This window comes from Rhinopithecus bieti, unplaced genomic scaffold, assembly GCF_001698545.2.
Source record: "Rhinopithecus bieti isolate Rb0 unplaced genomic scaffold, ASM169854v2 scaffold_13352, whole genome shotgun sequence".
NCBI lineage: Eukaryota > Metazoa > Chordata > Mammalia > Primates > Cercopithecidae > Rhinopithecus > Rhinopithecus bieti.
The window spans coordinates 3,034,431-3,049,026 of record NW_016808026.1 but is presented as its reverse complement, the minus strand read 5'-3'; the positions used below and the strand labels follow the sequence as shown (position 1 = coordinate 3,049,026).

The 14,596-nt window shown below is 39.3% G+C and overlaps 1 protein-coding gene across 1 annotated transcript in view; it reads right to left on the bottom strand.

Annotated features, from left to right (window-relative positions):
* The window catches only part of LOC108537577 (uncharacterized), a 6,939-nt gene extending 2,907 nt beyond the window's left edge, over positions 1-4,032 (bottom strand). The window contains exons 1-3 of the mRNA XM_017885161.1: positions 3,929-4,032; positions 301-490; positions 2-251 (exon numbers count right to left, since the gene is read on the bottom strand). Coding sequence (XP_017740650.1) covers positions 2-251; positions 301-490; positions 3,929-4,032 — 544 coding nt within the window. The remainder of the gene's footprint in view (position 1; positions 252-300; positions 491-3,928) is intronic.
* Between the last annotated feature and the right edge of the window lie 10,564 nt (positions 4,033-14,596).

Sequence of the window (14,596 nt, the reverse complement as noted above, 5' to 3'; positions counted from 1 at the left end):
TCGGCGGGGCTGGGCGGCGCGGCGCCGGCGCTGCGCTCCTGCGGCCGCGAGGTGAATGGGCTCAGCCTGACGCAGCCCAGCTCTGCCCCCGCTGCCGCCGGCGCCGTCGAGCGCTTGCAGACATGCTCAGTTTCCGGACCTGCCCGCGTGGAAGCTACCAAGAGCCGGCAGCGGCGGGGGAGACCGAGAGGAGCCGCGGGGCGCCGCGAGCCGGAGGCTACCACGCCGGGGGCGGGGGGAGCCACGCACCGCTAAAAATAGCTCCTGCGGAAGCCGCGAGGACTTAGCGCGAACCCCTACGCGAGCGCGGCCCCTCTGACTCGGGTTCGGGGTTTTGCACTCGTTACCGCGGCGGGGACCGGAGCTCGGATCCCCACCCGAGTGGAGACTGCACCTCCAGTGCTGGCGCCCACTAGAATAGCCCGGACTAAGCCAGAGCTGCCCCGATTTCGGGGTCCGCCTATCGGGCAACTCTAATACTAGGTTCTCCCTAGAGAAGCAGAGGAAAGTTTTGTTAAAGCGATAAAAAAGCTTCTGCGTTGCAAGGAAATTTATTCAGATTTACGGAGGAAAAAAATGTTTTTCAGATGCTTTGGTTGCTGGGAAAAACAAGGAGGAAAGGAAGGCGAAGTCCGACAGCCTAGAGAGGGACCCAAGGCCGCTTGGAGCGGGCTGAAGAGGGCTCTGCAAAGAGCTTCTAAAATTCAGAATTCTTTGCAAGGCGTTTGTGACTTCTCATTCCGCAGTATTTTGCATAATTCGTTGACACCCAACCCTGACCTTGGAGATTTTCTTGTTCCTGTCACCTGAACTGTAATTTACTTTCTCCACATGCTGCCTTCACTCCTTCCCCCTACAACCCGGTTTTAAATTGCAAAACGAAAGGGTGCAAACTCTGGATGGGTAGATTCCGAGACCTGAACTGGAACCTGGCTGTTCTGTAACCTTGAGGAAAGGAGTTGGTCCTGTTGCCGAGGTCGGGATGTATCCCAGATCTCCTGTGCATCCAGCAAACACTTTAAGCGTAGGAGCCTTTCAGCCACCTCACCTACAAATTAGCTATTTCCCGCTATTAGTGTTCACTATATTCTACCTTAATTTCTGATCATTTATTATTTTTTAAAATTCTGTCCTTTAAAGTGAGAGGTACAAATATTTCCTGGGTCAAATTTCAGTCTCCTTTCACTCACCTCTCACAGCCACCAAATGAAAGAATCATTATTATTCCCATTTGACAGACAGGGATGTTGAAATTTAGCGACAGGTGCTTATCTCTTGCCTGGAGTAAAGAGTCGTGAACCTAGGGTCGGCCAGACTAGAAACTTTCATGGTTTCCGCATAACCTATTTCCCTGAATCAATAGCTTTACCTGAGATAAGGGCTCAGGAAAATTAGATACTAATTCTCAGTGGCGTGGCGTGTCAACAATAAGCCGATTGATAAGCCGATTGCAGGTTTTGTTCCCCATTATTTTCCCCTAATTTCTTTACGAGCATTCGCAGCTTAAATTTTCTGTTATATTGTAAGTGATAACGTTTCATTTTTATTCAATCAGAAAGAATTTACTGAGAATCTTCGACAAGCAATGTACAGACTAGGTATGTATTTTAAATTTAGTTCAGACTCTGTGATAAAGCTACTTTGTTTTGGCAGTATTATAAATTAGGTAGACTTTGCTAACCCTACTAAATAACGTACATGTGTTTTTTCATAGAACTGTAGTGGAATTTGTCTATTTGTGTCAAGATGTCCTCTCTCCTAAGATATCTGCACCCTTCCATCCCCACTTGCAATTTAGTGCCATGTGCACCCCAAAATAAGTAATCAATTAAGGTTTGATCTTTTACTTTTTTACTGAACCTGCAAATGTCATCTGCAGGACCAGGGCCACTTTATAGTGACAACATCATGTTTCTAATTTTCCATAGGTGATTCATTGGGAGATCAAAATGTGAATTTCCTTAGAATATCAACACAACTCATTCCTTTCTATCAGTGGTGAAAGAAGGTGAAAAATAAACTTTATTTTCATCCTGGATGCTTTCATTCTTCCTCCTTCAGTAATTATTCTTAAGGTGGTATGACACTCTGAACATCTTCATGCTACAGCATACACACTACCCATACTCATGAAACAGGGAAGAATTTGATTTCAAAGTCTCTTTGGTGTCCTATGGAAAAGTGTAGTTCAAAAACATACTACATTCTGTACTCTCAGTAACAAGTGACAGGAACGCAATTCTAACTTAGGCAGAGAAAATGCATCGGGCCATGTAACTCAGAAGTCAAGAAATAGCAGGGCTTGTCCTGGGCTTACCAACATCAGGAAGAATATGATTTTCTCTTTCTCTAACTTGCTTTCAGCATTACTTCCTGTGCTGGTTTAATTCCCCTCACATTATGTCCATAGTGCCAGCCCTACACAGTTGACAAATTTTGTAACCTTACGAAGAAATCGAGTCTCTTGTTCTGTTGAGCAGATCAGTCTTTGAAGGTGTACTCTTATTGGCTGTCCTGGCTCACACAATCAAACACCTGCATCCTCTTGGGGATGAAAGATTCTCAAAAGGGAAAAAAAGTATTTGGTTAGCAAAAGAAGGAATAGGGGATGTTTGCAAGATAAAAATAATGGATATCCAGTAAACACATAGACTGGCCTGTTTTCCCATGGACAAAAAAGGACAGCAAGTGTGTTGGGAGGTCTGTTGGTTTCAGTTATTCAGAAATGAGCAAGATAATAGTAATGCTTTGAAGTGAACTTTTCCCGTCTCTTTTTAGGCTCAGTTGCTTTGATTTGCCTGCCTAAGGGTAACAGAGAGTCCCCTCTTTGTTGCCTTTTCATCTTTATTTCAGGGCCCTGGTTATTTCCAAGGTGGTGCCACCCATGAAAGATGGCTAATGAGCCACCCAGCCAACTGATGCTTTCAGTCCCCAATCTGTTCTCTGCAGAAAAAGGATATTTTCCGTATTATTAAAGCCCGTTTTTTTCTGTTTTGATTTAATGTACTTCATCATTATGTAAACCATTTGATAATAAAAGTGGGGTTTTCCATTATGCCTCAAAACATGAACAGATAGGGGGAAACGCTGCTGTCCTTATAGTTTTGTATTATTTCTTATGCTAGAATTATTTAAATAATTGGCTGTCTTTTCTTTTCTCTCTACTTATGTAATTTGTTACCTCCTTTAATATTTGTTATTCTAGGATTAAATCAATGCAATCCATGAATCACCTAATTTAAACTGCATTTTATAGTTATGTTAAACTTATCAAATCCAGGATCTTTTCCTTGACCTTCTTCTCATGACTTTGTACATTGTCTTCTAGGAACTCCTCCCTTAGCTCTGTCACACCACAGCACATATCTTTTTTTTTTCTGTCTCTGAAACAGATTCCCACTCTGTTGCCCAGGCTGAAGTGCAGTGGCACTATCTCGGCTCATTGCAACCTCCGCCTCTAGGATTCCAGTGATTCTCCTGTCTCAGTCTCCCACAGACCACATCTTAACCTACACCTCGGATTATTCCTCTTCTCCTAGTTCTCTTTTATCTCATCTCTGTAGCTCTTTGTCCCTCTCTACACCACTCTGCCTTTTGTTTTAGTTATCTTCTTGCTTCTCCTCCCCCACTAAACAGCAAGTTTCTGGAGGACTGGGACAATGGCAAATTTATATTTGTGTGTATTTTATCTTCATGGATGCTCAAATAGGTGCTTGCTGATGCATTGAGGGATTATAGGAACAGGAGGTGAATACTTAAGTCTGAAACAGGGGGATGCATGAGTTAGGCACTAAGTCATGTGCTTTTAGGGAGTCAAGGAAAGATAGAGAGAGCTGACGCTGCAGGTAGGCTGACATGCAATATACACTACTAGTTTCACCATTTTGTGTAGGGATACCTCTGTATAGTCCCTTCTTTTTTTTTTTACTTTCTCTTACTTTGAATTCCTTCACTAAGATCTATGCTACACTGCCAAGCGTCTGGTATACTTCCAGGTATTGGCACTGACCACTGAGCATATTCTCCTTGCATTGCACAGAGACAAACCATTTTAGAGACTTGGACACTAGCCTGTCTTTCTGTTGTACCTCTTTCATACCAAATTTGCTTTTAGAAAATCAGAACCAAGGTAGAAATGTGAAACAATCTATCAATGAGTTTTTTAAGAGAAAAGGAAATATCAAGACAGCTTCATTAAAGAGCTATTAAAAGTTTGTCTTCTTGATCGCTATATTCCCATTATTAAAAATACTAAATTTGGAGAACTAAATAGGAGTAGTTCAAAGTCACTTATGCCCAAATTATTTTTTCATTTCATGACTATAGATAAATGTCACAACAGATACATTCATGATATGTACTAAAGATATAAATGCACACTTCTCCCCTCTCTCTGCACTTTAAGGCTGAAACAATTCTAGATAATAGTCATGGGAAGTTAAGGATCACACAATATTTGTGAATCAAAGATGCTTATTGACTAAAAGTCTTAGCTCTGATGGCCCTTTCCTCAGGAAAGAAGAATGTGGATAATTATGTACTTCAAATACCAGACCGCTTTTTTTCTTGCCTGTGAATCTAATGCAAACATGGCTTAGTTCTTGCAGAAACAGCAAGATCCTGATAAAGCTACACCTTGTTTCACTTCTCTTTGAATCCAATGCTACAGTAACAGGTATGTTTAAGGTGCCATCTCAAATTCTCAAATATAACTAAGAAATCTATGACCATTAGTTTATTTCCACAATGTTTATAATGTAATGAATTCAATTAATATTAATTATAATATTCAACATCTATTGGTACTGCTATGTGTCTCTTTCTGTGGTAGGCACTCCCTTCGCATACTACTTATTTAATTCTCATAGCAATCCAATGAGGTATATAGTATTTTAGCCTGTTTTCAGTTGGACATATAGAAATTCAACCTAAACTGGCATAGGTGAAAAGGGAAATTTTCTGGCACAATAGTAGTGTGGAATATAATCTCCAGAAGACAGGGAGCTTCTCTGAGCCTCAGGAGGTGGAAATGCCATCACAATTCTGTCCGTATCTCATTAACTGGTTTATTTTTCCACCTTGCAGACAGGCTTTTTTTCACAGCCTGTGTAGTCCTTGGATCCCTTCATTAAATAAGGACAGAATCTATTCATTTTGCTTTGGTTTAGAAGTTTCCAAAGAACTCGGTGGCTTTCTTCCAAAGAATATAGAAAAGGAAGAATAGCAACTTTAGAGTGGAGAATGCTGGCTGAAACTTTCTTAACCAGTGATGTCATGTGACTATCATTTACTGTCTAATATGATGTAATGATAAAGGCTCCTCATGTCTGTGGATTTCTTTCCAAAAACCTGCAACTCCAGTTGAATCATGAGAAAATATCAGATAAACCCAAATCAAGAGACAATCTACAAAGTACCTGACCAGTACTCCTTAAAACTGGCAAAGTCATAAAAAACAAAAATGAAGAAACTATTATATACCAAAAGAGACCAAAAAGACACAACAGCTAAATCCACTGTGGTATCTTAAGTTGTATCCTGGAACAGAAAGAGGACATTGATGAAAACAATCGGTGAAATATGGAGTTCAATTAATAGTAATGTAACACTGTTAATGTTAATAGTAATTAACCAATGTTAATGTTTTGACAAATGTAAGATGTTAACCATGGGGCAAATTGGGTGAAGGATTACAGGAACTCTGTGAATTATTTTTACAACTTTTCTAAAACATAAAGTTATTCTAAAATTTAAAATGTATATTTTAAAATACAGAGGAAAAGAAATCCCTGGAAAAATATGATCCAAGAAGCTTGGGTTAGGTGCCCATCCAAGACAGATTTACTGACTAGCAGGCAAGTGCATCCAGCAGAAAAATGTCGCCTGGGGTCCAGACATGGTATTCTAGCCATTCCCAGGGAAGGAGAGTGGGCAAGAGGGATGGAAAAATATAGTTATGAAGCAGGCAGGATTGCAGCTGGTGAGTAATGTAGATGAAAAAGCTGAAGGTCAAAGAACTAAGTACTGTATTTCATCAATCTAAGATAAAATAATCCACATGTTAAACCTCATAAAATTGGGATGTATCTTTTCTTTTTTGGTGATTTGTCAACAATGTTGTAGATTTAACAAAATATGGGTAATTTTCTTAAACATAGTAAATTATAAGACCCAGGATTCCAACACAGGTTCTTAGTTTAACTGTCATTCTTTTCAAGCTTTCCTCGATATTGACCACACTGTCATATAAAACAAATGTTGATTATGTAGACAAAACTGCAAGAACAAAAGTAGAGTTGAAACCATGACAAATTTGATCTAAGAATTTATTAATCTGATAAAGTTATCAAGACACCATACATATCTAGAGACACCAAATTAGATAGAACTCTGTGAAATTAGGATACTCGAGGACCAAGATGTAGGTGATTTGACATGTAATATGCAAGATAAGTTATAACACTCCATTTTATAAATTTTAAGTTAACATTTCAGTTCAAGTAGCTAGAAAGAAGCTAGATATATTTTTAAAATAACTTTTCTTAGCCCTATACCTCATTAGTTTAATAAGATACTTATGAAGCTAGTAACATGGCATTTGTGTTTCATCCTGTAGTATACAATAACATACTATTAAGAAAACGACTGAAGACAATGAGGCAGAACCTCTACCAATTCCACTTTTTAATTCATTATCATTTATTGTACACCTGTTATTAGCCATATACCCTAGTGATATGTATTTTTAAAAAGGTAGATAAACTTGGTTCCTGCTTTCATGAAACATGGGTTTCAGCGTAAAAGAAACAGGTTTCAGAGTGTAATTACAAGTAAGGTAAGAATTTTAAAACTGTGGAAGTTTTGGGAGCACATAGCCAGAGAATTTAATCTAGTCCAGAAGGACAGAAATGGCCTAAGGAAGTGATACTTAAGCTGATACTTTTAATAAAATAAGTACAGACATTTATTGAGCACTTGCTTTGTGCCAGGCACTAACTTCGGTGCTTTACCCAACGTGACAGATACAGTCCAGATGGCTAGCTCATCATATATTCAGACCTCTTTCTAGAGGTTTTATTGTAGGCATAAGTTGAATGGCTAAAAGTCTACCTTTCTCAAACATCCTTGTAGCTGGAACCCCAGGTATAATTTAGGTTCTACCAGTTTGAAGTTTTTGGCTAGCACACTATCTCAAAACTCTGCTGACATTTACATGTCTACAGAAACACTTTTGTCTGATTGCTTTACCTATAGCTACCTCATCTGAGGTAGTTGCTTGAAAGATTGTGTGTATTTTCCATTCATTCACTTCCACCAATTTTCTTGGCCTCTAAGCCTATAGCATGGGTAAAATTTCAGCAGCCCAAGGAGGTTGGGGAGCAGGGGGAAATTACAAAGTCAACCCAAAGGAAATTCTGCATGCTTACAGAATAGCAATATTTATCTGTTTTTAAATTGTATTTGCATGAAGCAGGAGATTATGTGTGTGTGAATGGATTCGAGTTTGCTAAACCAAGGAAGAAAGAGGAACATAATTTATTAATGTGGGGTCACTCATCAGAGAGTCTGTCTTAATGTGCTAGCAGTTGGAAAAGGTTCTAACGATTTGTCCACTTGGTTAACTTAATCCTGGTCTTAATGTAAATGTAAAATATGCAGTGAACTGTGATAAATGAACATGTTAAAAATTCCTAGCTGTGATATAACAAGGATCTAAGAAGGTATGCAGATGGGGATGTTGGAGTGACATTATCCGGGATGATTGGCTCGACAACTCCCTGTTGGTCTCTGGGAAGGCCCAGAAGACCCTGCTTTCACCAAAACACCAAGTGCTGCATTGACTTCCCTCTTTTGCCAAGAATAAAGGTGGGAGATACTTATATTAAAGTGGTTTCTGGCCGGGCGCGGTGGCTCAAGCCTGTAATCCCAGCACTTTGGGAGGCCGAGACGGGCGGATCACGAGGTCAGGAGATCGAGACCATCCTGACTAACACGGTGAAACCCTGTCTCTACTTAAAAAATACAAAATCTAGCCGGGCGAGGTGGCGGGCGCCTGTAGTCCCAGCTACTCCGGAGGCTGAGGCAGGAGAATGGCGGGAACCCGGGAGGTGGAGCTTGCAGTGAGCTGAGATCCAGCCACTGCACTCCAGCCCCGGCGACAGAGCCAGACTCCGTCTCAAAAAAAAAAATAAAAATAAAAAAAAATAAAATAAAGTGGTTTCTAGGATTTGATGTAAATGAAAGACTACTAGGGTGGAAGAGGCCAGGGAGCAGTTTACTCACCAGAATCAAGGTGGATGTGATTACCATGATATCATTATAGATTATCATTATATCATTATCAATTTATTTATTTTATTTGATAAGGCTCTAATCAGAAAGGTGTGACTCACCTATAAAATACCATAGGGTCCTTAGGTCCTTAGGATGGAGAAACCTGAGTGTTACTCTCAGGTCCTGCTTAATCTATATAACTGAGATAGCTTTAGTTTTAGTGAATATACACCTGACTTAAACCATCAAAACAGAGAATCATGACTCTTCATCTAGATTCCAGACCTGGATTAAAATGGTGAAGAGGAGGCAGGACTCGCTTGCAGCTCCCGCTCAAGTGGACAGGGCAGCATGTGGATTCTCACACTGTGAACTTTTGCTCCAAGTACTACCCCAGGAACATACCAGGGAAGCTGAGAGAATCCACAGGCACTTTGAAGGAACTGGATCACTGCTGCAGGCTCCCTGAGATGCTGAAAAACTATGACTCTGCTTGCATTATCAATGGGGAGGCTCATGGTCTGGGGCAAGTTCTAAGCCCTGGTCACTGGCTGCCTGGAAATACACTTGGTGCTGTTGCGGCAGGGGGCACGGCAGGAGTGAGACTGGCCTTTAGGACTACCAGCTCCATGGGAGTGGGGTGAGGCCTATGACTGCCAACTTTCCCACACTTCTCTGGTGACTTTTATGACTCAACAGAGGCAGCCATAATCCCCCCAGGAATATAACTCCATTGGGCTGGGAACCATACCACCATCCCCCACAGCAACTGCAACAAGCCCCGCCCAAGGAAAAGCTGACCTCAGACATGCTTATCCCTGTCCCCACCTGGTGGTATTTCTCTACTCAACCTGGTAGCCAAAGACAAAGGTTATAATCCTTGGGGAGCTCTATGGCCCTGCCCACCACCTGAGAAACCTGAATACTTAGCCAGGTTTTCGTAGGGCAAGTTTGCATCCTTCCTATAGGACTGCAGTTGATGGTGTCTGGAAAGTGCCACCTCCTGGCTGGAAGCCAACCAACACAAAACCAGTGCTCCAAACAAAAATGAAAAAAAGGACCCTCGCAGAGTCCACTGCTCTCCCCTGCTACCTCCACCAGAGCACATGCTGGTACCCACAGCTGCAAGTCTTGAAGATAGAGCACATCACAGAACTCTTGGCAGACACTCCCCAGTACCAGCCTGGAGCCTGGTAGCTCCACTGGGTGGCTAGACCCAGAAGAGCAAAAACAGCCACTATAATTTGGCACCCAGGAAGCCAATTAAAAACCAAACCCAACCCAATTATAAATCACACCAAGGGAACACTCCATGGGACAAAAGAATGTGAACAGCAGCCATTGAATCCCAGATCTCCCCGCATCGTAGTCTACCCAAATTAGAAGAAACCAGAAAAGCAATTCTGGTAATATGAGAAAACAAGGTTCTTTAACACCCCCAAAGACCATACCAGATCTCCAACAATGGATCCACACCAAGATGAAATCTGAATTGCCAGATAAAAAATTCAAGGTCAACTAATAAGCTAATCAAATAGGCACCAGAGAAGGTGAAGTCCAACTTAAATAAATTAAAAACGTGATACAAGATATGAAAGGAAAACTCCTCAGTGAAATAGATAGTATAAATAAGAAACAATCACAACTTCTGGAAGTTGAGGACAAACACACTTATAGAAATGCAAAATACACTGGAAAGTCTCAGGAATAGATTCAAACAAGCAGAAGAAAGAACTTCAGAGCTTGAAGACAAGGCTTTCAAATTAACTTAATCCATTAAAGACAAGAAAAAAATTTTTTTTTAATAAACAAAGCCTCCAAGAAGTCTGGGACTGTGTTAAACATCCAAACCTAAGAATTATTGGTGTTCCTTGGGAAGAAGAGAAATCTAAAGTTTGGAAAACATATTTGAGGGAATAATCAAGGAAAACCTCCCTGAGCTGGCTACAGATCTAGACATGCAAATACAAGAAGCTCAAAGAACACCTGGGAAAATCATCGCAAAAAGGTCATTGCCTAGGCACATAGTCATCAGGCTACCCAAAGTCAAGATGAAAGAAAGAGTCTTAAGAGTTGTGAGCAGAAGCATCAGGTAAATTATAAAGGAAAACCTTTCAGATTAACAGCAGATTTCTCAGTGAAACCTCACAAGCTAAAAGGGATTGGGGTCCTATTTTTAGCCTCTCTAAACAATTTTCAGCCAAGAATTTTGTATGCAGCAAAACTAAGCTTCACTGATGGAGGAAAGATACAGTCTTTGCTAGACAAACAAATGCTGAGAGATTTTGCGACTACCAAACCAGCACTACAAAAACTGCTAAAAGGGCTCTAAATCTTGAAACAAATCTTCAAATACACCAAAATAGAACCTCCTTAAAGCATAACTCTCATATAACTTATATAACAATAACACAATGAAAAGAAAAAAAGAAAAACAAGTTATTCAGGCAACAAATAGCACAGTGACTCATATCTCAATACTAACATTTAATGTAAATGGTCTAAATGCTCCACTTAAAAGATATGGAAGGCAGAATTCACCAGCCAAGTTTCTGCTGTCTTCAGGAGACTCATCTAACACATAAGGACTCACAAAAACTTAAGGTAAAGGGGTGGAAAAAGATATTCCATGCAAATGGACACCAAGAGTGAGCAGGATTAGCTATTCTTATATCAGACAAAGCAAACTTTAAAGGAACAGCAGTTAAAAAAGACAAAGAAGGACATTATATAATGATAAAAGGACTAGTCCAGCAGGAAAATATCAGAATCCTAAATATAGATGCACCTAACACTAGAGATACCAAATTTATAAAGCAGTTACTAATTGTTTTAGATCTCAGACATGAAATAGATGGCAACACAATAATAGTGAGGGACTTTAATACTCCACTGACAACATTAGATGGGTCATCAAGAGAGAAAGTCAACAAAGAAATAATGGACTTAAACTATACCCTACAACAAATGGACTTAACAGATATTTACCAAACATTCTACCCAACAACTGCAGAATATACATTAGTTTCATTAGCATATAAAACATTCGCCAAGATAGGCCACATGATATGCCATGAAACAAGTCTCAGTAAATTTAAGAAAATTAAAATTATATCAAATACTCTCTCAGATGACAGTGGAATAAAATTGGAAATCAACTCCAGAAGGAACCCTAAAAATCATGCAAATACATAGAAATTAAATAACCTGCTCCTTAATGATCATTGGGTCAACAATGAAATCAAGATAAAAATTAAAAAGTTCTTTGAACTGAACAATAATAGTGACACAACCTATCAAAACCTCTGGGATACAGCAAAAACAGTGCTAAGAGGGAAGTTCATAGCATTAAATGCTTACATGAAAAAAGTCTGAAAGAGCACAAATAGAAACTCTAAGGTCACACCTTACGGAACTGGAGAAACAAGAACAATTCAAACCTAAACCCGGTAGAAGAAAATAAATAATGAATATCAGAGCAGAACTAAATGAAATTCAAACAAACAAACAAAAAATACAGAAGATAAATGGAATGAAAAGCTGGTTATTTGAATGGACAAATAAAATTGACAGAGCATTAGTGAGATTAACCAAGAAAAGTATCCAAATAAGCTCAATTAGAAATGAAATGGGAGATATTACAACTGATACCACAGAAATAAAAAAGATTATTCAAGGCTACTATGTATTGGGGGAACCAGCCCCCAGTATTTCAACATAGGTTCTTTTCTATTTTCCCTAACTGTGGGCCAGTCTAAGACATAAAGAGAAAGAGTACAAAAGAGAGAAATTTTAGAGCTGGCTCTCTGGAGGTGACATCACCTATTGGCAGGTTCCATGATGATGCCTACCTGAGTGGCAAAACCAGCAAGTTTTTATTAGGAATTTCAAAAGGGGAGGGGTATACGAATAGGGAGTGGGTCACAGAGATCACATGCTTCAAATGGCAATAAAAGATAACAAGGGCAGAAGGGCAGAGCAAGGTCACAAGGCCAGGGTGAAATTAGAATTACTAATGAGGTTTCATGTCCCACTGTGCACGCATTATCGTTGGTAAACATCTTAACAGGAAACAGGGTTCAAGAGCAGACAACTGGTCTGACTAGAATTTTACCAGGCTGGAATTTCCTAATCCTGGCAAGCCTGAGGGCGCTACAGGAGACCAGGGCATATTTCATCCCTTATCATCAATTGCATAAGACAGACACTCCCAGAGTGGCCATTTTAGAGACCTCCACCTGGGAATGCATTCTTTTCCCAGGGCTATTCCTTGCTGAGAAAAAGAATTCAGCAATATTTCTCCTATTCACTTTTGCAAGAAGAGAAATATGTCTCTGTTCTGCCTAACCCCACAGGCAGTCAGACCTTATGGTTATCTCTCTTGTTCCCTGAACATCACTGTTATCCTATTCTTTCAGGATGCCCAGATTTGATATTGTTCAAACACACGTTTTACAAAAAATTTGTACAGATAATGTAATCATCACAGGGTCCTGAGGTTACATAAATCCTCAGCTTATGAAGATGGTGGGATTAAGAGATTAAAGTAAAGACAGGCATAGAAAATTATAAGAGTATTGATTGAGGAAGTGATAAATGTCCCTGAAATCTTCACAATTTATGTTCAGAGATTGCAGTAAAGACAGACATGAGAAATTATAAAAGTATTAATTTGAGGAACTAATAAATGTCCATTAAATCTTCACAATTTATGTCCTTCTGCCATAGCTTCAGCCAGTCCCTCCATTTGGGGTCCCTAACTTCCAGCAATAGCTATGAACACCTTTATGCACATACACTAGAAAACCTAGAGGAGATGGATACATTCCTGGAAATAAACAACCCTCCTTCATTAAACCAGGAAGATATAGAATCTCTGAATAGGCCAATAGCAGTAGAGAAATTGAAATGGTAATAAAAAAAATGCCAACAAAAAATAAAATCCAGAACCAGACAGATTCACAGCTGAATTCTATCAGACATTCAAAGAAGAATTGGTGCCAATCCCATTGACAGTACTCTAAAAAATAGAGAAAGAAGGAATCTTCCCTAAATCATTGTATGAAGCCATATCACCCTAATACCAAAACCAGGGAAGGAAATAACAGAAAAAGAAAACTACAGACCAATAACCCTGAGGAACACAGATACTAAAATCCTCAACAAAATACTAGTGATCCAAATCCAACAGCATATCAAAAAGATAATCCACCATGATCAAGTTGGTTTCATATCAGGGATGTACGGATGGTTTAACATACCTAATTCAATAAATGTGATACACCACATAAACAGAATTAATAAACAAAAATGATGTACTTATGTCAATAGATGCAGAAAAGTATTTGCAAAATCCAGCATTCCTTTATGGTTACAACCCTCAGCAAAATTGACATAGAAGGGATGTACCTTAAGGTAATAAAAGCCATCTACAACAAACCCACAGTCAACATTATACTGATGGGGAAAAGTTGAAGGCATTTCCTCTGAGAACTGAAATAAGATAAGGATGAACACTTTTAATACTTCTATTCAACATTGTACTGGAAGTCCTAGCAAGAGCAATCAGAAAAGAAAGAAATAAAGGGTATCCAAATCAGTAAAGAGAAAGTCAGAATGTCACTGTTTGCTGATGATATGATTGTATACCAAGAAAACCTGAAAGACTCATCCAAAAAGCTCCTAGAACTGGTACATGAATTCAGCAATTTTCATGATACAAAACGCAAATAAGTAGCGCTGCTATACACCAACAACGACCATGCTGAGAATCAAATTGAGAAATCAACTATTTTTGCAATCATTACAAAAAATACAATACTTAGGAATATACCTTACCAAGTAGGTAAAAGACCTCTGTAAGGAAAACTACAAAATACTGCTGAGAGAAATCGTAGATGACACAAACAAATGGAAACACGTTTCATGCACATGGATGGGAAGAACCAATATTGTGAAAATGACCATACAGCCAAAAGCAATCCACAAATTGAATGCAATTCTCATGAAAATACCAACATAATTCTTCACAAAACTAGTAAAAAGAATCCTAAAATTCATATGGAACCAAAATGGAGTCTGCATAGCCAAAGCAAGACTAAACAAAAAGAACAAATCACATTATCCAACTTCAAACTGTATACTGTAAGGCCATAGTCACCAAAACATCATTGTACTGGTATAAAAATAGGTACATAGACCACTGGAAGAGAATAGAGAACCCAGAAATAAAGCCAAATGCATCAAGTCAATTGATCTTTACAAAACAAACAAAAACATAAAGTGGGAGAAGGACACTCTATTCAACAAATGATCTTGGGAT